Source organism: Erpetoichthys calabaricus, chromosome 14 (assembly GCF_900747795.2).
Source record: "Erpetoichthys calabaricus chromosome 14, fErpCal1.3, whole genome shotgun sequence".
NCBI classification, from domain to species: domain Eukaryota; kingdom Metazoa; phylum Chordata; class Cladistia; order Polypteriformes; family Polypteridae; genus Erpetoichthys; species Erpetoichthys calabaricus.
The window spans coordinates 31,153,082-31,176,200 of NC_041407.2; the positions used below are offsets into that span (position 1 = coordinate 31,153,082).

The 23,119-nt window shown below is 38.5% G+C and overlaps 1 protein-coding gene across 3 annotated transcripts in view; it reads left to right on the forward strand.

The window, feature by feature from the left end:
* The first annotated feature begins 7,149 nt into the window (after positions 1–7,149).
* LOC114664886 (caskin-2-like) overlaps positions 7,150–23,119 on the forward strand; it is a 309,053-nt gene continuing 293,083 nt past the window's right edge. Inside the window, exons 1-2 of one of the 3 annotated variants that reach the window (XM_028819182.2) lie at positions 7,150–7,341; positions 13,687–14,103. In XM_028819182.2, coding sequence (XP_028675015.2) covers positions 14,010–14,103 — 94 coding nt within the window. In that variant the 5' untranslated portion in view covers positions 7,150–7,341; positions 13,687–14,009. The remainder of the gene's footprint in view (positions 7,342–13,686; positions 14,104–23,119) is intronic. The other 2 variants (XM_051936226.1, XM_051936225.1) reach the window with 2 other exon arrangements.

Here is a 23,119-nt window from a genome sequence, read left to right on the forward strand (position 1 = left end):
TCTGTAAGTCTTACATTCTTGGAATATATTGTGTTCTTGTCCTCATAATTTTATTCTGCACTCTAAACCTGCACTCTCTCTGAACTTGTGCATCTATTGTCCAGTAATTACAGAGAATTATACTATATATATGACCCTTTTTATTTGTTAACGTTGCTAAAACTATTCAAATCCTTTAAGTGACCATTTAATTCAGCCCTCCCTAATTGGATGCTTTCTTAGTGTTTCACAAAATGTCTTGGCTAATGCCAGTTAATTCGCTGGAGGTAACCTGGTTCTTTTTACTAAAAATGACCCTAGTTGATTCCAACCTTAGAATATTTCACAAACTGTTCCACCAATTCGACACTCCACAAAGGACAGCACAACACTCCAGATGGAGGCTCATAGACATAATACACCAACACCTCTACCCTAGGCCGGTATCCACTATACTAAGATAAAAAAGCCCTTTTTTAGATGATCTCTAATAAATATAGCAGGTTACCAAAAATTAATCTTACTCAATCCCAGAGATTTGTATCAGAGCGGATGTTCATCTGCTTTCTATCCAGCCCTCCAATGCAACTACCAAGTGTAACTCACAAAGGCAGCCTTCCACCTTATTAAATGTGGAGATATTCCAAAGTAATCAGTTCAAAATCACCTCATCAAAGTACTTGGCTTGATGAAATGACGACCCAGGTACCCTAAACTTGGAGCAATATACAGGCATGATTTTAGTCTCCTAAACAACCCTGGACTGGCTTTACCAGAAGCAATAAAGACCCATAGTATCTGAGGACTTTCACCTACCTATTCAGCCCCCAATATTATACTTCCAGTATATTGGGGTGGTATCTATAGGTGCATATACAGTAAGTTCTTGTAGAATATTGTGCTAATCTATTTATAATAATCAGTCTCTTAATTCAATCCCTCCATTCTGCATTGTTCTTTCTGGGCTTTTAGTTCTATTAGAATAGCTTCTTACCATGTGTCTTTAGCAGGGTGAAATCCCTGTGAAACTGACATAAACTGACATGTGAAAAATAGCTTACCTCATTTGTGCCGTTTCCCATCCTCTGGAGCCTTTTTTCTAATCACATCAGGGTCATACAATTTATGTAGTGTAAAAAAATTTCCTCTATCTTCAAAGAAAGCACTCATTTACCCCAGATGAGAATACAGAACATTTATTTTTTTGCACAGAGTTGTGCACAAATATCCCAGTCCATGGAGTGAACAATCAATTAAATAATCAGATTTTATACTTTATAAAATTACCATTATCTCATTTAATACATCATGTCACATGACTCTTAATATGCAAAACTTTATTACCTTCTCAAATCAACTAACACCACCAGTAATTTGTGACTGATGTCGATTCTCCCATTATTTTGAATACAGCTTTGTTAAGAGGGATTTAAGTTACATTTAGTTAACTCTTGAGTTACATACAAGCTTTTCCCTTGTTTAATAATTCATTCAAGACGTGAATAGATGGTCTACCCTCCATCTAACATTAGCAGGAAGAATCAGCATTGTTAAGATGATCATCCTTCCCAAGCTTCTCTTTCTATTTCAAAATATCCCTGTATACATTAATAATTTTTTAAGAAATTAGACTCAATTATAACTTCACTTATTTGGAATTATAAACATCCACGCATCCAAAGGGTGACTCTACAATGACCTAAAGCAGAAGGGGGCATGGCACTACCTAAACTTAAGTTCTGCTACTGGGTGGTAAATATACAAGCTATAAAGACCTGGGGCTTCATGTATAAACTGTGAGTATGCACAAAAATTTTGATTTCACCCGTTTCCATGCTCAAATCGCAATGAATAAAAACTAAACTTGGCATAAAGCTACACATGTTCTCATGGCAGCACAATCCATTGCATATGCAGGTTTTCTGCTTGGTTTTGCAAACTGGTGGCACCCAGCATCAAAGCAGTACTACTGTTCCTGAGTGGTTTCCCTTTCTTGTTTAGATTCACATCCCTTATGTGGCTTTATCAAATACACTGAAATTAACAGCATATTGTTTATAAATTTAAGGCATCTGATTGTAATCAACCTGTAACAATATAATGGTCCACGGAATGGCCAAACTATTCCAAATACCATAACTGCTTTAGCGTTGTTACTCTCAGGGCACCACTCAGAGTATTTTAACCCACTGTATCTGAGTGTGGAATCAGAGCTGATCAGAAAGCTCTACAGTGGGTTGTGTTGAGAGTGCAGAGGATTATCGGGATGCAGCATCTAGCCCCGAAGAACATTTATAGCACATGCAGCCTTAGCCATGCGCACAGTCTATTTGAACTTCACCCGCTCAGCAAACACTTCAGAACCTTTCCTGTAGGGAGATCACGGTTCAGAAACAGTTTCATCCCAAGAACTATAAACACACTCAATTGGTCATCAGGTGCTCCTGGTAGAACTGTTGGTATGTTTGAAAGAGACAGTACTACTGCAACAAATTATTTCATCAAGGGTTGCGCACATCCCAGCAAGCATCTTGTGGGAGGCAGGAACAATCTCTGGATGGGGGCACCAGTTCATCGCTACCAGTGTGACCCTGTGCCCCCATGTTTTATACATACTTCATTTCACCATGAAAATGTATCAAGTATACATCTTAGTATTTAAATTGTTCAGAGATCTGTAATATGATTGTAATGTATTCTGTGTCCTGTTGGTGTAAGAGAAAGCCCATTTAAGAAGTACGTAGTGATTCACACGCATAAAGCACATAGTAGAACCACATATAATACCAAGCATTTAATGTACTACTTTAGTTTTGATGGGATCTGAGAAACTCTAGTAAATTTGTAACGGCCGACTCATTCTCTGTAACCGGCAGCTACACCACCAAGACCCGTGGCCTGGCAAGCTGAGGGTGTTAGACCTGAAAAGCCACGCTTCTTCCAAACAAACTTCCCCAATCAACGATGAAAGATAAGCCAAAAGACAAACAATATGTAAAATAATAAAGTGAGTATATATATTAAATTCTTTTCGCGCTTGAAACGGAAACTACGTATGACCACGTGATATGGAAATTACGTATGAAATGGAAATTATGTATGACCACACGATATGGAAATTACCTATGACCACAGAACATATTATAATACAGGAACTAATCACTTCGTTTGTGGACGCCATTTTTATATCGCCTTTACGAATTGTTATTATTTGTGTGAGAGTTATTTTACTGATATTGAAAAGAAGTAAACACAAAGACGCGGATCTATCCCATAGAAGTGCACCTCGCGTCACCCTCTCCCAGCCCTCCTGTCTGGACTAAAGCGCTGAGCCGTCCGCCGCCACGCGCGTTCTGACAGAAGTTTTATTTATTCGTCCACATGACTGTCACTGAAACTGCCACATTATAACTTTTTTTTAGTTGGCAGTACTTGATAGTAGAGGAGATGAGGAAAACAGCTTTGTGTCTTTCTACTTTGTAACTGCCCCGAGCTGTAAACAATGTGAAGACAAGACCGCCTTCAGCTGCGACAGGTCGTGAGAACAAAGTGGACGCTGGGAGGCGCGGAATGTCGGGCTGCTCCGCCGAGTTGAGAGCTTCACAGTTTCGGGCAGCGTCCTCTCTTCTCGCACTGTTTGTGACACTTCAAGTGCCCTGTCAGCTCCTGGGAGAGTGAAAATCTTTGCGAATGACTGTAATTGGTGCCATCGAAGCAGGACTTTGTTTGTAAATTGTCCTGCACAACTACTTACTGTCCCTTAAGGTAAGTTCGGGTCACTAAAACCCCACAACATTCAAGGTTGCTTTTGTGATTAATTATTTTAACAAGTAAATCACAGGCATGTAGTGCAAGGTTGTCAGGCAAAAATTTGGACGATCACATAAAAAATGTAATTTCTATACCACAGCGATTGTGTAGCACCTTTCATAAGGGATCTACTACTTACCTGTTGTGTTATAGCGCCTTTAAAATGTAGTTTACCCGAAACCACTCCAGTAGTGCTCAATGTATCTTTACTTGTTAAATGTTAATGTTTTACTGTTTAATAACTTATTGACTACATTTTATTTTTTTCCCTTGCACTCAGTGAGTGAAGCCACTGGGTAATCAAATAGTATATTAATAAAAAAGAAATGAAACAATCTCCAAACAATATATATATATATATCACCCCAACCAGTCCTGACCTAACATTCAATCCCAAAAGTGACTGGTGTAATGTAATAATAAAAAGGTGCAACTTTTTCCACCCTTTCAAACTTATACACTATTTAATGTCTGGAAAATGTGCTGGATTAAAAGACTAAGAGACTTGTACATTGATAATGTTTTCACAACCTATGAACAATTATGCTTTAAATTCAACTTCTTATCAACAAAATTCTTCCACTGCTTTCAAGCTAGAAACTTTGCTAAACAGAACCTGCCTAACTTTCCTCACCTCCCACCTTGTTCTATTTCAGAGGAAATATTTACTAGACTTGAAGACTCGGATAGCATCTCAACCATTTATAAAAATATTTTAAAGTTTCATCCTTTCAAAGACCCCAGAGTACATTCTGGAAAAGATCTGAAACTTAATATTTTAGAACAGGAGTGGAAGGCAGCCATGCACAGAATACACTCTTATTAATTAAACTGCTTAATTAGGAACCAATCCTTGCCAGTCTCAGACTTAATTTTAATTTTATGGCTTGCTAATTTGAAATGTTAGGTTCTTACATCTTAGATTTTTTTTCCAACGATATTACCCAAATGATCTGAAGCCTAAAGCAGATAATTTTCAGTCTGTCATATTCTTCTTTTAAGTGTTTTATTAAACTATTTAGTGCATGATGAATCCATACAGGTGTAAATGGAAACAAGCTAGATAGAGAATTTTATGGCTCCTTTGTCATTTGCATCTTTTTACTAATAAGGATCCATTAAAAACAGTGAAAGCAGCCGTTTAAGACTAAATTAAGCAATTAAGGGTGTGGAACCCTAACAATCAAGACCACTAAAATGAATCATCAAAATGTCACTTGAGTAATAAGTGTTTCGTCAGAAATAATTGACTTCTCATTAAGAAGCTGGGTTGGAACAAAAACCTGCAGCCACTGCTGCCCTCCAGGACTGACATTGCCTACCCCCGAATTAAAGTATGATTTCCAAGGCCAAAGAAAAAAAAAATCCTATAGAGGTCATTTGGACTGTTTCACTTTTCTTTCTTTGATTGTTTGCTTGATTTTAGTTGTGATATACCAGTTTATTATTCAGATATTAAATTGGATTGGTGTTATTCAAATTCTTTTCCTAAAATGAGTCCATACTAGGTGTTTTTTTAGGCAGGCTGTTGATATGCTTTCAGAGACTGAAAGACAGGTTTCTTTGATCTACATCTGTCACTGTGGCAAGCCATCTAAAATGCACATCACTTTACACCATTTCATCTACTTATCCACAACTTATTTTTAATGTCATTCAAGGTTGCCAATTTGAGAACTGAACTCCTACCTTGGATTAGACTGAACTAACATTATGAACTATACAATATTTGGTCCTTTACAGCTAATAAAACTTTTTTGACATCCTTTTTATTTCTTTTGTTAAATTAATTAACTTTTTGTAAAACTCATGCTGAATTATGCTTATTTATCTCTATAAACATTTGCAGAAATTGTATCTCGGGTGTTGTATGTGGTATGGGGATTTTGTTTTAATTATCACTTCCCTGCCAATTGTGATGCTTAAACATTAGGGACTGCTATTTAGTCTTTGATCCAAAAACCAAATTCTATGTCTTTAAATTAAATGTAATCATAGGAGAGACCCATTTAGTCAACTAGCTATCTGACTGAAATGGTACAGGAGTATTTCTTTTACTTGCTTTATTTGAGAAGCAGCATGATGGCAGAACAGTTAGTGCTGGTGCCTTAATGCTGTAGACTCCTGGATTCAAATGCTAGTGTACATATTGTCTGTGAAATGTTTGCATACTGTCTCCAGTTCTGTGTGGGTTTTTCTCTAGGTACTCAATTTTTTCTCAGCCATTTTCAAGAGTATTTTATTAGACTGGAGTGTGTGTACCTTTCCTGGACAATTTTAGCTGCAGCACCCCTTGATTATTGTTTTGAATATTTTACATCTTGTGAATGTCACATTAGTGTTTGTTTTATGCTTGCAAACAACATGTAAAATTTTAAACAACATGTCAAATTTTAATCAAGTTACATTAATTGACAAAGACTAGCTTGTCTGAAATCCTTCTTCTGTTACATTATTATTTAAGCAGGTTAGGTGAATTGGCTATCCTAAATTGTCCCTGTTGTGTGGGTGTGTGTGTGTGCGCCCTGTGGTGGGCTGGCACCCTGCCCGAGGTTTGTTTCCTGTATTGCGCCCTGTGTTGGCTGGGATTGGCTCCAGCAGATCCCTGTGACCCTGTAGTTAGGATATAGCGGGTTGGATAATGGATGGATGGATCATTATTTAAGCATTTATTTAAGGATTATAAACATTCAATTTTATAATACATAAAATATTACATTCAGAAAAATTAATATTAATTACATGTTTAAGTTATTTTTTTCCATTAGTAAAAAAAAAAACAATCTACCTTGCTCCTCATTTTCCCGTTTTCCACTGTTGGCCGTTCACCTAGCGTTTACTTTTTAGTCAACGACGATAAGGTTCTGTAGTCTATAGTATAATATTCATTTAAACAGAGGTGTATTTGACGTATATATGTAAATGTTGCGTCTGTCTACGATTCTGTTACTGCCTTTATTTGTTTTACTGTGTTAGCCATTCTCTTTGAACCTGTCTTCAACAAAGTGAGATCACTGGAATGAACTAATTTTCTGAACATTATGGTCGAAGGCAAGGTAACGAGGTACTTTATAATGCATGATTCCTTATACGTAAAAAATGATATGAAACATTAGATATCAGTTACTTTAGAAGAAAATTGATACTGGTTCGGAATAGGGTAATTCATTTTTACAGAGTTAGCAAAATACCATCCGCTTTATTTAAGTCTCAACAAACTACAAAAAATACAGCTTCAAAGCAAAAGCTGTACTTCTTATAGAGTACTCTGGCTAGACCCCAGTAAGCGGTCCTTGGAACTTGTCTCAGGCTCCCAATCCCTGTTAAAAAGGCGGAGCCACTGACAATGACAAGCGATGGAAAGGGCGTGCTGTTTGGCCAGTGTTCTATAGGAAAGTTGCCTGTAATGGCAGACATCGTCGAAAAGCGTAAGAGAAAGGCCGTGGGATTTTAAAAGTATTGGTATGCTTCTTGCTAGTTGCGCGAATCAGTCTTTATTTTTGCTAAAGGTTATATTAAAACTCGAGACAGTTTGGGTATTGTTTCGTGAGGGTAAGTTGGTGGCTGATATTTCCTTATTCTATTCACGGTATGCGACCTGGGTGGGGGAAATTACACAACTTTAGTATTTAAGTTTGTGTTCTGTCTGCGGCGTCATATGGCTGCGCCACCTTGGCATAATTTTTGTACTTGTCCACGAAGTGGGTTGATCACGGCTGCTTTTCCTATTTAAATACTTGTTCTACTTAGACATGAGCGTATTTCTTTTTTTTGCAACAGGCATGTTTTGTTTAAGAGCGCGGCCACCGATAGATGTTACGATTCTGTTGTTAAAGGTTTACCTTTAAAGTTTCTGAGAATTCCCAAACCAAAACAAAAAATAACACTAAATTATAAACTGTGGCATTAGGTTGGAAATAAAAACACAATTTGGAATATCAAAACATGGCATTTATGGCATACTTTATGGTAACAGTTCGAATGTCAAAGGATGGACATTCACATAATAGTTACATAATTATTGACAGTTAAAACATACCTGTAGGCCTATATACCTTTTGTACGCATTTTTGTGTAATTTACGGTGATATTATTTAAATGAGAAGCTGCTTTATTTTGTATTTTCATTTTTCCTTTTAGTTGAGGCAGTGTATTTTGTTTCCTTGTTAATCCTGATATGTTATCAAAATAGAAGAATTGTGGAGTCGGTCTTTAACGAAATCCATATTTGATTTAACCTACAGTAATCTTGTCCCTTGCTCTTTAAAAACCTTCTTTGACATATTTAAGCTCTTGATAATCTCTGTTAGACTCAGAAGTAATTTTATTTGTAGCTGGCCTATGTAGGAGACACCGCTGTTGCCAAACTAATACCTTTGAGTGAATATAATACAATTGCATTTAATTTTCTTTGTCTGAAAATACTTAAGTGTGTCGTGAATTTGAATCCCTATTTCCTTTTAACCAAAAGAAAAGTGTATATGTATGTTTGGAAGAGTTACAAGTAAAGTAAGTTTTGAAGGAGTGCATATACTGAGAAGTAAAGTTCAGTTAAAATAGGAACTATTATTTAAAAATTGTGCACCTGTCACTAACTTTTTTTATTTCACATGTGGATTTTCTGATAAAATGTATAGAGCATAAGTTACATGAAAAACAGCAATGACTGATAATGCCTAGAATGTTATGATATAATTTGAACCCTGCAGAAACCTTGTTATGATATAATACAACCCACATAATCAGTATCTGTATTGGACATTTTGTGAGTATAGAAAGTAAAAATAAATAAAAATCCTAGATTCTAAAAACATTTTGACAATTGCTGTATCTCTATAGCACCTTTCATATGTTACAATAATACATTATAATACATTTATAACAACATTAAGATAACCTTTTTTTTACACTGGATTATAATTTGTATTCAAGTGTAAACAAGAAAGAAGTTGCATTATGTTAGCCTTCTATACGGAACAACAAGGTTATTTTTCACTTAAGTTTTTGCTTAGAAATCCTAGTCTGTCTCTGGCTTTGGAGTTATCTGTAGCAGAATACACTGGGCGAACTTGCATGCGTCCCTGAAACTCGGTTATTCACAGAAACCTGGTTTCTAAAATGCCTTGTAAATTCCTTATTCTGGTTAAAGAAACCCTGTTAGTGTCCTCTAAGAAAGCTAGTTAACAGAGATATATTTCCCAGTGAATAACCCCATTATGTGGTTATGTAAACCCTTAACCTGGGTTACCGTTAAAAATTTTGTAGCTTGTGCATGCATTTGCTTCACACACACACTTTCAGCAGCCATGAATAGAAGCATCCACAAAATAAATTTTCAGAGGCAAATTTTTGGTCCATTCCATTATTCCTTCTCCTGACTGAAATAATCTCTCTATATGTATGTGTATGTAAATGTACTCTGTGTCACCTAGGCTGAAAACATCACCTGAGGGGAAGCTGGTTTCAGGAAAGCACAGGTACCATTTGGCAAGGAGAGTCACTCTTCCACTGGGGTGCATGATAAAGTGGAAGTAGTTGACTTGAGAAAACTGATTTTTAAATGTTAGTGAAAATTATTGCAATATATAGTAAAAAAGGCTTTTTATACACTAAAATATAATTCAGGAAAATACATAAAGAATGAGAAGGATCCTCCAAGGCTTAAAATTTATTTTAAGACAATAAATGGAATTTAATACATAAGCAAACACAATTTGAACATAAAAAATGCTCTTATACTCCTAGGTTTCATTTGCAGTATTTAACCCAACATTTTCAGTAAAGAGCTCGAATGTAGTGTGGTGAAACATAGTCATAAAGTACCATTATTAAAATGTATACAAATAGTGTATTTATTTTTGTTTATTTAATGATGTTCTGCTTTTTCTCAACTTATTTTCTACCTAGTTTATCAAGTCAAGAACAGAATGTGAAATAACTTGCTTGTTATTGTCAGTAGCAGGATTTAAACTCGCAAGTTCATGGTTTGAAGTCCTTGGTCCAGCTTTAATCACTGCAACACACTACCTGCCAATAATATAAGCCTTTAATAAAAATCCTTCAAGTAATTTATACAGAAACGTACTTGAATATATACTGTAGTAATTCTAATATGTCCGATTAATTAATGGCACTATAACTGAGACCCATTGTCTTATAAAATTTCCCCGGTGAAGCCAGATACCTCAGGTAGTAGGTTATATAAGGATGTTTTGTCTTGGAACTAAAATTATTAATTACAGGAAGTACTAAATCTAAGCCAGTAAACCTCTTAACTCTAAGTAGCATTAAGATTGTCACTGTAATTTACAAGAACCCCCCCCCCCCCCCCCCCCCCACGTCAGAACATTTTAGCATCAACTATGGTGTGTTTTTTTTTCTTAAATCTTGCTGAAGTTTTAGCTGATGTACTATGTATAGCTTAAAACATCAGTGCAAATAATGATTAGAAAGAGAGCCTTTTGTCAGTTTTTATACATGTCGTAACAATATCTGCATGTATATTATATAATAATAGAGTAACATGTTAAATTGGTCCAGTTTCACATCTCAGCTAATTACATTTGATCATTTTATTATTCTTACATTAGTCCATTATTGTTCTGTTTCATCAGGCAGACTAGTAAAAATATTGTTAAAGGACAACATGTATCCCTTTAGTTGAATTTAGTTGAATCTATACATTTGCCAAGTCAGCTCACCATGGCAAATACCAGATTATTTTGGGAACAGTTTACATCAGTTTTGTTTTCTTCATCTGCTGCTTTTCTGTCTAGTGTTGGTGATGCAGATAATCTTTGAAAAGCATCTGTATTGGAAGGTTTTTTTTTTTTTTTTTTCTTCTTATAAAATGTGCTTATTTGTTTAAGGCCCTCATCAAGCAAGCTCCTGAATCTCGGAAACTTGTCTTCCGGTCCTATCATGGCTTTGGGTCTACCAGATCTGTTCCTGTCAGAGTTTCCAATTTCCTTTTGTTTGTGTAGGAAACTGTACTCACTGACTCCTTGGCTTTCTTTGCAATTTATCTAAAGCAAAGGGCTTCACTTTTATGGATTTCAATGGCTTTTTCTCACCATAATGCAATATACTTTGCCATATTATCCAAATAATGCTTCAGAGGGTGTAGTAAAACAGTTTGTTCCAACAGCGCTTTTATACAAACTGAAGGTGTGTAAGTAAAATTTGGGACCCGTATAGGAATTGTTTGCATCAACATTGAAGGCATAATTAACTTCCATTACTGTTGAAAAGCTGGAAGTTGTTGTTATGACTATTATAATTTAATGTTTAGAAGTGGTTTGAATGTATGTTTACTTGAGCTTACTGTTTTATCATAATAATGAAGACATTTTCTTTATATGTCAGCTTTTTTGGTTTTAATTTCTGTAACATGCAGTGGAACCTCGGTTAACGACCATAATTCGTTCCAAAACTCTGGTTGTAACCCGATTTGGTCGTGAACCGAAGTAATTTCCCCCATAGGATTGTATGTAAATACAATTAATCCATTCCAGACCGTACAAACTGTATGTAAATATATATTTTTACTAATTCTAGTGTTAAAGAATGCACTGGGCTTGATTTTGTTTTCACTTCTGTTTACAGCAATCGGTTTGTTGTGTGCATTGTTGCAATGTTACTTTTCTTGGTGGTTTATTAAATTACGGATTTTTTCAAATGTTCTTTTTTTCCCCCTGTGCTTAAAACTCATTAAAAAAGTGTTTTTAGCGAGGGGTTCGTAGCGCTATAGCGCAAACTCTTGCAGTGTTAAGTTTTCTCTGTTGTTCAAGGTTTTCTCACTGTTTTTCAATGTTTTTACATTTAGTTTACTATTACGCTGTGCATTCTATGGTGTAATTAACTATATTTGTACTTAAAAACTTATATTAATGCCACGAAAAGTGCATGCGGACACTTCAGTTCGCAAGCATTGGTATGACAATGCAGTCACAAGTACACTGCAGGGCTTTAGCGCGTCTTTATGTGAAAACGACAGTGTCAGATGGGGAGTGTCTGATGATTGCATATAGCGCTGAAGTTACTGCTCTTTACTATGCTTTCCTCTGCATGTCCTGGAGTACAAAAGAAACAGCATACGGCAACACGTGGGGACTTGCAATACTGGGGGGAAAAAAACACGCGGTCGTATGTATCGTGATACACTGCAGAACTACAGTATAGCGCGTCTTTATGTAAAAACAGCAGTGTCAGGTGGGGGGCGGTAGGGATGGATCCTGAACGCGACTGAGACAATGAAAAGTGAATTTTAAAAAAATAAAGCTAACCTTTACAAATATCATAAATTACACCAGCTGTTACAGACTGAAATCAAATGTATCTTTTTATTCTAAAATAGTGAAAATAAGAACACTTCTCAAATGGGAGTTGTGCAGGATCGAACTCATGACCTTCGGATTCCCAGTCAGCGACTGATACTGTTACGCCACGGAAGCAGTGATAGTTAAATCATGTCACTGTCTCACACTAAGGCGGGTTTTTTTGGCGGTGGCTTTTTTTTTGTACCTTTTGTGAAAGTGTTTCTTTGATATTTGGACTTCAGGCTTCATACATTATATAGTTTATGCCTACATTTTGTCAATTGCTACTAGAATATATAACACGTTTCTGTTTTAACAATGTGTTTACACAGATTACTGTAGAAATGCAACACATATGAAATGCGTGTGTTTCAAATAACAATCTTATTATTTCTACTCTAAAACTCCACTTCACTCCCAGGTAATCAATCAAGGCAAGAGCTGGGAAAAGCCTGTTTACGTTTTAAGTCATTGGGGGGATGGAATAGCCGGCTGCTGGCAGCTTGTCTTTATCAGTACATTTAGATGACAAAAGACGCTGGCGGAGAGGTGAGAGAGGTTTTAAGAAGCGATTTAAGGTGGGCCGGATATACGAGTTTTTTCGTAGGCTCTGGTAATTCTAGTGTTAACTGCCTTCTCTGCCTTATGCTTCCAGCCCCCTCTCTCTCTCTCTCTCTCGTGTGTGTGTATGTTTGTCTCTCTCTCTCTCGTGTGTGTGTGTGTGTGTGTGTCTCTCTGTCGCGCGCCTGTGTGTCTCGCACTCTCTCTCGCTCTCTGTCTTGCTCGCTTGCTGCACAGGGAATGCACAGGGAGATACTGAACATGTGCAGAAATCATCGGCGCGCACAAACCGAAAGGAAAACTGGCTTGTTCGTATACCGAGTGTGTGGTTGTGAACAGATACAAAAGTTTGGCGAACTTTTTTGGTCGTAAACCGATTTGTATGTGTTTCGAGACGTTCGTGAACCGAGGTTCCACTGTAATTGGAAAATACTATAGACAGAAAAAAGGCTTTCCAATGGGATCTCCATCAATAGGACTTTTGGCTGAACTGGTTATGTCCCCAGTGTAGGTTTAATTAATTTGTTTAGTTTTAAACAGACCTGCATTGTCGTAAGTAAAATTTAGTTTAGCAATTTTTAAAAAGTGAAATATAGTTTGTATGTGTGTACACACACACACAAACTTCTCAAAGTGAATTTATATTTTGGTTACAAATTAAGTAGTCGAATCTTCCTTACCGTTTTAATTTGCAGTTGGAAGTCGATGGCAGAATACTGCAAAGACCAAGACTTGACACTATGGAAGCAAATGTAGACCAGTGTTATTTGGTATTTGCCTATTTTGCATAGTATTTTGTTTTTTTGTCATTTGCTGCTTTGATTGACAAATAATTTACTATTTAAATAAAATTGAAATATCTAGGGGGAAGTAAGTTTTTATCAACTCTAACATTGACATTGTAGCTTTGTTTATATTTTTATTTACCTTTCCTGACTTCTCAAATATTGATTTTTGATGTAATGGAACTGGTTACTAAAAAAAGCTAACAATTTTTTTTTTTTCCCCCTCCCCTTAGGGTATTCCAAGCACATACGTATCGAAAGTGGTAATATTCTGGCAACTCCATTTCAGCAATATTATGTTTTTTTTTCCTTTTTGTGCAACATTTTGAAGTCACTACTCCGTATCGTCTGTGTTCCTGTTTGAAGGATGCAAATGGTTTAACTGCAAGGACCTAGGAGAAAGAAAAGCCATGAGTCAAAATAATTGTAGACTTGAGAATAAAAGAATTGTTGCAGGTTTTTTTTCTGCTATGCAGTCTGAAATTGTTTGCTTTAATATTTTTTAATGAACTTGGAACATTTTTTAAAATTTTGACAAGAAATTTGGATTGCAAACATGGCAAAAGAACAAGAACTGCTTCAGGCAGTAAAACTGGGAGACTATGCAGCTGTGCAGAAGCTCTTATCTAAGATGAAAGCCAACAGAAGCAGTAAGTTTATTCTTAAACAAAAACAAATAATTTGATTTTTATGTGCATTCACATTTTATTGCCTAGTAGAGTTTTTAATGTATTGACGAACAGAAAAGGCAATATGTTATTCACTTTTAAAATGCTCCAAACTGCATAAGTGAAACTTAATGAAAGAGTTTAGCTTTTCAGAATGTTTGGTACCTGCTGTGCACTGCTCTTCTAAATAAATCTGTTACTGCTATTGTAGGATGTGTGAGGGATCACTGTTTCATCTTCCAACTGGGACGCCAGAAATATGAAGAGATCTGTACAATTCAATGAAAGTCTTCATTAAATAACTTACTTTCTCTGTTGTTGTTCTGCTGTGGTGAATGACTGTTTTTCAACAAAACACCCTTGATTCAGTAAACCAAAAAATACAATTTATTCATAAAACATGGATGATAGAAGACTAGCCGATGCCTGCCGTAGCATACGGCGGTGTAAGAATAGGAATGGAAAACGGTGAGAAAGGAATTCAGAAATCAAGAAGAAATAAATACTTCTTGAAAGATGCAGTGTGCATGTAGAATTTCCGGCCAAGCAGGATTATACAGGTCTGGTCATAAAATTAGAATATCATGACAAAGTTGATTTATTTCAGTAATTCCATTCAAAAAGTGAAACTTGTATATTAGATTCATTCATTACACACAGACTGATGTATTTCAAATGTTTATTTCTTTTAATGTTGATGATTATAACTGACAACTAATGAAAGTCCCAAATTCAGTATCTCGGAAAATTAGAATATTGTGAAAAGGTTCAATATTGAAGACACCTGGTGCCACACTCTAATCAGCTAATTAACTCAAAACACCTGCAAAAGCCTTTAAATGGTCTCTCAGTCTAGTTCTGTAGGCTACACAATCATGGGGAAGACTGCTGACTTGATAGTTGTCCAAAAGATGACCATTGACACCTTGCACAAGGAGAGCAAGACACAAAAGGTCATTGCTAAAGAGGCTGGCTGTTCACAGAGCTCTGTGTCCAAGCACATTAATAGAGAGGCGAAGGGAAGGACAAGATGTGGTAGAAAAAAGTGTACAAGCAATAGGGATAACCGCACCCTGGAGAGGATTGTGAAACAAAACCCATTCAAAAATGTGGGGGAGATTCACAAAGAGTGGACTGCAGCTGGAGTCAGTGCTTCAAGAACCACCACGCACAGACGTATGAAAGACATGGGTTTCAGCTGTCACATCCCTTGTGTCAAGCCACTCTTGAACAAGAGACAGCGTCAGAAGCAAAATACTAAATGTATACCTCATTGCTAATCTGTACGCGCAAAATTAGCATTAAGCCTTATTCGCTTGGCGCTTCTTTTATCAGGAACATGTTGTAAATCTTTGTGCCAGCCAATGTCTCCGTAAGGGAATAAAAGTGGGTAAACCATAGGATCGCAATTCATATTGAGTGTGGAAATCTGCTTACAGGAGTTGCCTATGGTATAGATGCAAATGTCCCTTTTGGCAGGCGTTTCGCCATCTCCGATGAAAATCACTGCAATATCGGGGCATTGTATCGTCGTAAATCCTGCCTAGGGTTTTCCTTGAAAACCATTCGTACAGATGCTGTTGGATTGGACTGAGTGATTTCATGCATGTTTGTATGATTTAGCGAAGGGTTTGATGGTTCTGAGCATGGAATCTAGCTGGAGAAGTACATTTTCACTGCATGCAGAGTCTGCTTTATTATGTAAGCGGACTTCAGTAGCTTGCAGTGTGTCAGAAACATTCAACTGTCCATATCCTGGAAGCGTATAGTGGAGAGATTTGGTGATAAATTTGCCCGTGTATTTTAAAACAGTATGGGACGTGGCCAGGAGGTTGAGTTGTCTATGCACCCATGGAAGCAAACGATAGAGAAGAGTTGTATTCTCAAATGTGTTCATGATAATTATTAGCTTCTGATGTTTGCTGTGTAAGAAGCTATTGTAAAGACACAGGTGGCTCCCACAAAGGTGGTAAAGCTACTTTACCGTTGTGGCAGCACCTCGAGTACTTGTTGGATGTATTACGCTCAACAGGCCAGTATAGTGCATGACATGGAAGAGGACAATAGGAATCGAGAAATGCCGTGTCGGCTGCGTGTGGGCGGGACCGGTTTTGAAGTGGAAGCAGGACGAATCAGAAGAGAAATATATATATAAGAGATGGATGTATGCAAGTGTAAGTTTGTGTGTGTCTGTGTTATGGCTATCAAATTAGCCAAAAATTAAAGTTAGAATATTCCAAATAAAAATATATTCAAACTTGGATTAATGATTCTGGGTGTTATACATGTTCATATGTTTATAGTACTTGGGCAACTGTTATTTAAGTACATGTCACAAAACGTTTGCAGTAGCGATGTGCAAACAATTCTTTTTAGTGATCCGATTCATTTTGTTCAGTTCACCAAGATGATTAGAATATTTGAATCATTGATTTGTTCACTTCAAAAACAACAATCTATAATTCACTAAGCAGCCGCCAGCGCAAGCAAGTCACCCATGAAGCATGCAAGACGGAGCCACGCACACCAACTCTAAGACCATTGGATACGACGACAACTCGCAGAGCCACGCCCCCCAACTCGGACGCTGCAACTCGCAAAACACGGCATCATTGGATACGACAAAAACTTGCAGAGCCACGCCTACCAACTCGGACTCAACAACTCACAAAATAGGGCGTCATTCGCGTTCGTCTCTGCTACACTCCACATGTACCTCTGAGCCACGTTGACTTTTCCATATTCTTTTCAGTTATGACGCACGACCGCGTCCACCATTGCAAACTGTTTTACACGCCATGGTCTTAGAGTTGGTGGGCGGGTCTCCATGAGTAGCTCTTGCGAGCGGGCACATGACCACGCGGTGTGTATGCTTCGAGAACGAGGGTGGACGCGGCAGGACCATCTAAGAAGAGGCATGTTTGTCGTGGATGTAAATCGCTGAATGAGCGTGTAAAACAGTTTGCGAGAGGTATCCCATGGTCTTACAGTTGGTGGGCGGGTCTCTGTGAGTTGCTCTTGCGAGTGGGCACATGACCAAGCAGTGTGTATGCTTCGAGTGCGAGGGTGGATGCGACAGGACCATCTAAGAAAAATCATGTTTGTCGCGGATGTGAATCGCTGAATGAGCGTGCGACGGTGGTCTTCTACAATTGTCTGTGACTGACAATTGATGTTGCCCTCTCCAGAGTTCCATCCTTTCATTCACCTACAGTCGTACCCTCAAACCCACCCCATTTGGACAACGGTGTCTTTCAGGAAGTGTTCACTAATCAATACATAATTATGCGGCGTATTGGCCTTTGCGATGACAATTAATAATGCACAGGGCCAAACTTTCAAAAAGATATGCCTGTATCTGCCAAAACCAGTTTTCAGTCACGGACAATTGAATGTTTCTCTCTCTAGAGTTCCATCTTTTCATTCACTTACTGTTGTATCCTCAAACCCACCCCTTTTAGACAACTGTGTCTTTCCGGAAGTGTTCAGCCATCAATAAATAATTATGTGGCGTATGCTATGCCGCGGGTTCGCTAGTAAGCTATATTCTAGTTTAATATCTAGAATGGTATCGTAACAGTGTAACAACTTTAGCCACCAAACAATATAAAAAGCAAGCAGCAGTAATTTATATGTAGTAATAATAATAATAAGGATCCTTTTTATTGAATTCTGAGAAAAATAAAATTTCAACAATAGATAAAAACAATCCTACACTCACACATAATAATAATGATCCTCTTTATTGATTTCTGACAATAAATAAAATTTCTTCAATAAATAGAAAACAATCGTACAATTAGAACCTTAGAGTTGTCCACAATAAAACTTTCGGATGCAATTTCCCATACATACATCATCAGTGAACTAAATTGAGATTCAGTGTACTGCAAGTCTATTGTGTACAGTTTGTTCCTCCATTCAATATGCAAACTGATTCTTTTGGTGAACTAGTTCTGTGTACTTTACTGTGAGTCTCTTGTCTGTAGTTCATGAATGAACTTCAAATGGTTCTCCAGATCAGTAGGGTGCATACTGGTTGGTCAGTGTATATTCTGTGACGGTCATATTCACTCAGTCAGAGTGAACCGATGAATGAGAGATGCTTGGTGTCATTTACGGAGTAAGTCATTGGCTAGTTGTCACCATGACTGTTTGGCTGAAACAGTTTACTGATACTCTATTTCCCAAAGACATTATCCATGTAAGTGAAGTTAAGGTGGTAGCTCTGGACTGTTGAGGAACGCAATATAAAATATAGCACGCACTGCACATGCCTCGAAAAGATTAGTTCTTTAATGTCATTGTACCAGTATGTTCGTTCAGAGACCAGTTGTTTGTTTGTTCGTTTGTTTCACATTACTAGTTTGCAGTGCAGGGACACCAGCTAAGTGCTTTAAGACCCACTCAACATTGTCATGAGTGCTTTGTGATTTGCAGAGGCACTGTGAGTGAGGAAAAAAAAAGTAAAGTACTAATAATAATGTAGCATAGCTCAGTGCAAGCATATGTGGCTCATAAGGGTTTAACCTCCTTTTCGTGGCTGGTTTTATGGGGGTGTGATGGTGAACCAAGTTTTGATTGTGAAGTCTAGCTATGAATTTTACCAATAAAGCTAACCATGCAAAATTACAAAATTTCTGATTGTAAAAATGAACTTGAACACAATGACAAAAAAAAAATTGGGTAAAAAGAACAACCAAACTTTTACAATTGCATATCCGCTATTGCCTTAGAATAAGACCTTTATTAAATAAGTCCGAATTATAATTGAATATCATCATTTGATCTGACAGCCCTATATGCCTTCATGCTAGCTTAATTAAACTTTTTCTCACTTACTAAAATAAAAAAAAAAAAAAAAAAAACGGCACGTAACTTGAATTCTGATCTTTCAATTCATGTGGCCAATATGGATATGTTCTTTAACTAGTTATTAACTTTCTAGTGTCTACACTGTGGCATTCATTTGCACTTAGTTTTTAGCCAATAATGGCTAAAAACATATAATTTACAAAGGTTATTATTTTTCTGTTACAGTGATATCAATACATTAATACATTAGCTGTGTTTATCCTAACTACTAAGTCACAATTAAGTTTTCAGAATCAAAGTAGGTGTACTTATGATTTAGTGTTGGTGGTACTTTACTCCTTCTGGGTTGGTTTTCTCTGGCACATGTGAAAGAAGATTAAGTGCTGTTTTCTTTCTTTCCTCAGGAGTTCTTCTCCTTCTACTTAATTGCACCTTCTGTTTGCTGGCAGTACTGCAGTTTTCTCTTCGAGAAAGGAGTGTCCCTATCAGCTAGCATAAAGTCTGTCTGGTGGGTAGTTGATGATTAGTCAAGTACTGTCTTTAGCAAGACGCACACATAGCTTTTACATACGGTCCCTCTTCTTCTGCAACTTGGGCCTCTGCTATGGAGCAGAAGTTACGGACAGGCCAAAAGCATTGAGTAGGCAGAGTGTAGTTCTGGTTCTTGCAGTGATTTTTAAAGAGAGGAGGATATGTTTTGACATTGGTTTCTTGAATGCACATAAGTTAAAATTTTGCTTGACAATTTGTGCAGAGTTTGTCCGTTAATATTGCCCATTGTTGAGTTAAGGCTCTTTGTTTACAAGTAAGTGTTTAGATGGTGTATTAAGGAGACGTATGTGGGTGTTACTTTTTGATTGATCATTTTATCAGATGAGGCCCAGTGACTGTATTCCAAAGAGGCCCTGTTAGGAGAACTGACACTTGAGCTGGAATTAAGAGAGAGTCAGGCTATTACTTTTTAAGAAACAAGACTTGAACCATAGCGAAATTGGTAATGGTAGTCTATTCTACACTGTTTGATATGTTTAATAAATTTTTCCATTGTAGGTAGTGTGTGTATGTATGTAGATCTTCCATACCTCATAACACAGGAACTATATAAGAAGATGTCATCTGTTGGGACCTAGTATTGCCACTAGGAGAGGCACATGTGTCTTTCAGGCCACAGCATTTGGTAGCTATGTCTGCTGTGGAGGTTTTGAACAAGGCCCATTCGGACTGTGTCCATTATCTCCCTCAGGGTTTGTGAAAAGTTCTTATGGAGGTTGAAGTTGAAACTTTTCTGAGCAAGGGACTCTCCAAGACTGTCCCAGTCCACTCTCACTGCTTGCTTGGGCTTTCCAGGTCTATCCAGGTGCCCCCACACCATTTTACCTAACTCACCACGGTGGTCAGTTGACAGCTCTGCCCCTCTCTTCACCTGAGTGTCCAGAACATAAAGTCATAAATCTGATGATATGATTGTAAAATTGATCATAGATCTTTGGCTTAAAGTCCTCTGGTACAAAGTACGCTTATGAGCTACGTTATATTTGAACATGGTGTTTGTCATGGACAAATCATGCCTAGCACAGAAGTCTAATAATGGAATACCGCTCGGGTTTAGATCAGGTGTCTCTATCTTTAACCCATGTTGGCGCTGAAGTCGCCCAGCAGAACGATGGAGGCTTCAGCTTGGTCTCTTTCCAGGAAGCCCCTCCAGGCACCCCAAGAAGGTCTGGAATTCGGAATTGCCATTTGGTGCATAAGCACATATGGCAGGCTGTGTTCTCCCATCTGGATCCTTTAGACGTACAGAGACAGCCTTTCATTCTCTGGGACAAACTTCCAACGTGATATTGACCAGGCAGGGGCTCAATGAGAAACCTACTTCCTCCCAATGCCTCCCCACACCCTGGGCAATTCCAGAGTAAAGGAGAGTCCAGCCTTTTACAAAGGTTTAGTTCCAGAATCCAGTGAGTGAACATTGTGATGATGCGGGTTCTCTTCACGCTCCCAACATCCTTATGGGAGTCCTGAACCCAACACCGTCGATAATGTCACCGAGATGAGCTGACAAATGGGGACAAATCTCACATGAATCCAGGGGATATATCCAAAAAGTGCTTATGTGCTTTTATTAAAACAATCATCAAAACAAAAAGTGCAGTGTCCAAATTTCCAATAAATATTCCATAAAACCAGTGTCTAGTGGGGATAAAAACAGTCGTCCATAAATACAGTAATCCCTCGCTATATCGCGCTTCGCCTTTCGTGGCTTCACTCCATCGCGGATTTTATATGTAAGCATATTTAAATATATATCGCGGATTTTTCGCTGCTTTGTGGGTTTCTGCGGACAATGGGTCTTTTAATTTCTGGTACATGCTTCCTCAGTTGGTTTGCCCAGTTGATTTCATACAAGGGACGCTATTGGCAGATGGCTGAGAAGCTACCCAGCTTACATTTCTTTTTCTCTTGCGCTGACTTTCTCTGATCCTGACGTAGGGGGATTGAGCAGGGGGGCTGTTCCCACACCTAGACAATACGGACGCTCTTCTAAAAATGCTGAAAGATTATCTTCACGTTGCTATCTTTTGTGCAGCTGCTTCCTGAAACGACATGCTGCACCGTGCTTCGCATACTTAAAAGCTCGAAGGGCACGTATTGATTTTTGCTTGCTTGTTTTTCTCTGTCTCTCTCTCTCTCTCTTTCTGTGCTCTTGACGGAGGGGGTGTGAGCTGCCGCCTTCAACAGCTTTGTGCCGCGGTGCTTCGCATACTTAAAAGCCAGACAGACCTATTGATTTTCCTCTGCCTTTATGACAGTCTCTGCTCCTGACTCCTTTGAAGAGGAAGATATGTTTGCATTCTTTTAATTGTGAGACGGAACTGTGATCTCTGTCTTGTCATGGAGCACAGTTTAAACTTTTGAAAAAGAGACAAATGTTTGTTTGCAGTGTTTGAATAACGTTCCTGTCTCTCTACAACCTCCTGTGTTTCTGCGCAAATCTGTGACCCAAGCATGACCATATAAAAATAACCATATAAACATATGGTTTTTACTTCGCGGATTTTCTTATTTCGCGGGTGGCTCTGGAATGCAACCCCCGCGATGGAGGAGGGATTACTGTAAATCCTTTAAAATCCGAGGTTAAAATGTGCAGAAGTTAAAAAGCAGTCTCTCTCTTTCTCCCCGGCTCACCCATTACTCGCAGCCGGCGGAGACCAACATCCATGAGCTCCTTTGGCCAACCTCCATCTTGGCCTCCTTTCGGATGTCACTGCCAGACTGTCAAGGTCGGCTCTCCTCCCTTCATCCTTTGCGCACCCGTAGTTGCTCCTCGGATCCCTCGGGAGAACACCTGCCTTGCTCACCCCACTCACTCGTACATTCAGTGGGGCGAACTAGCCCCCAGAGCGCATCAGCCTAATGCTTCTTCGCGGGGCCCCAGCTCGTGGTGTCTCCAATTTCCAGGTGGCCACTTCATAACTTCATGCCTGCTGTTTTCTGTCCTTTAACCTCATGCGTTCTCTTTTCCTCGATCCTTCCATTTCCTCCCCCTTTCTCTGGTGTCAATCCTTATATATACACACACATCCCCTTGTGCCTCCATGGGTGCAGCGCCTTAATCACACACCGCAGGAAGCCAATGAGGCAATCAAGAACGACCGCACCCACACGTGCAGGTGCGACTTGCTCCAATTACCTCACTAAATTCCCGTGATCGCGCCCACGGAGAACGGCACGGCTATACGGATTTAAAAACCCGGCCTTTTTTTCTGAAGCCGCGGACCCGCTATACCACAAACATGAGCCCAACTTTATCAATTTGGTAGCTCTCTGCTTCTCCCACCAACTCCTTCCCCCTCCAAGAGAAGTGACATTCTGTGCCCCAAGAGTCTGTTTATGTGTATGGGTTCTAGTCTACCAAGACCTCTTCCTTCGACTGCTGCCCAGGTCACATTGCACCTGACTTGTATTCCTCCTGCAGGTGATTGGCCCACAGGAGGGCAGTCCTACAAGGCGATTTTGTGATATGCCAGACTGGATCCTGTATCACACCTGGCCGCCATGGATGGATCACCTGCAGGCACTACCCAAGGCCTGGCTTTAGGTGGAGTCCCCAGTAACCCTATACCGGACAGAATACTCTTTTTAAATTTTGCATCTGCATCATTAGGGTCATTTGAATCCCTCT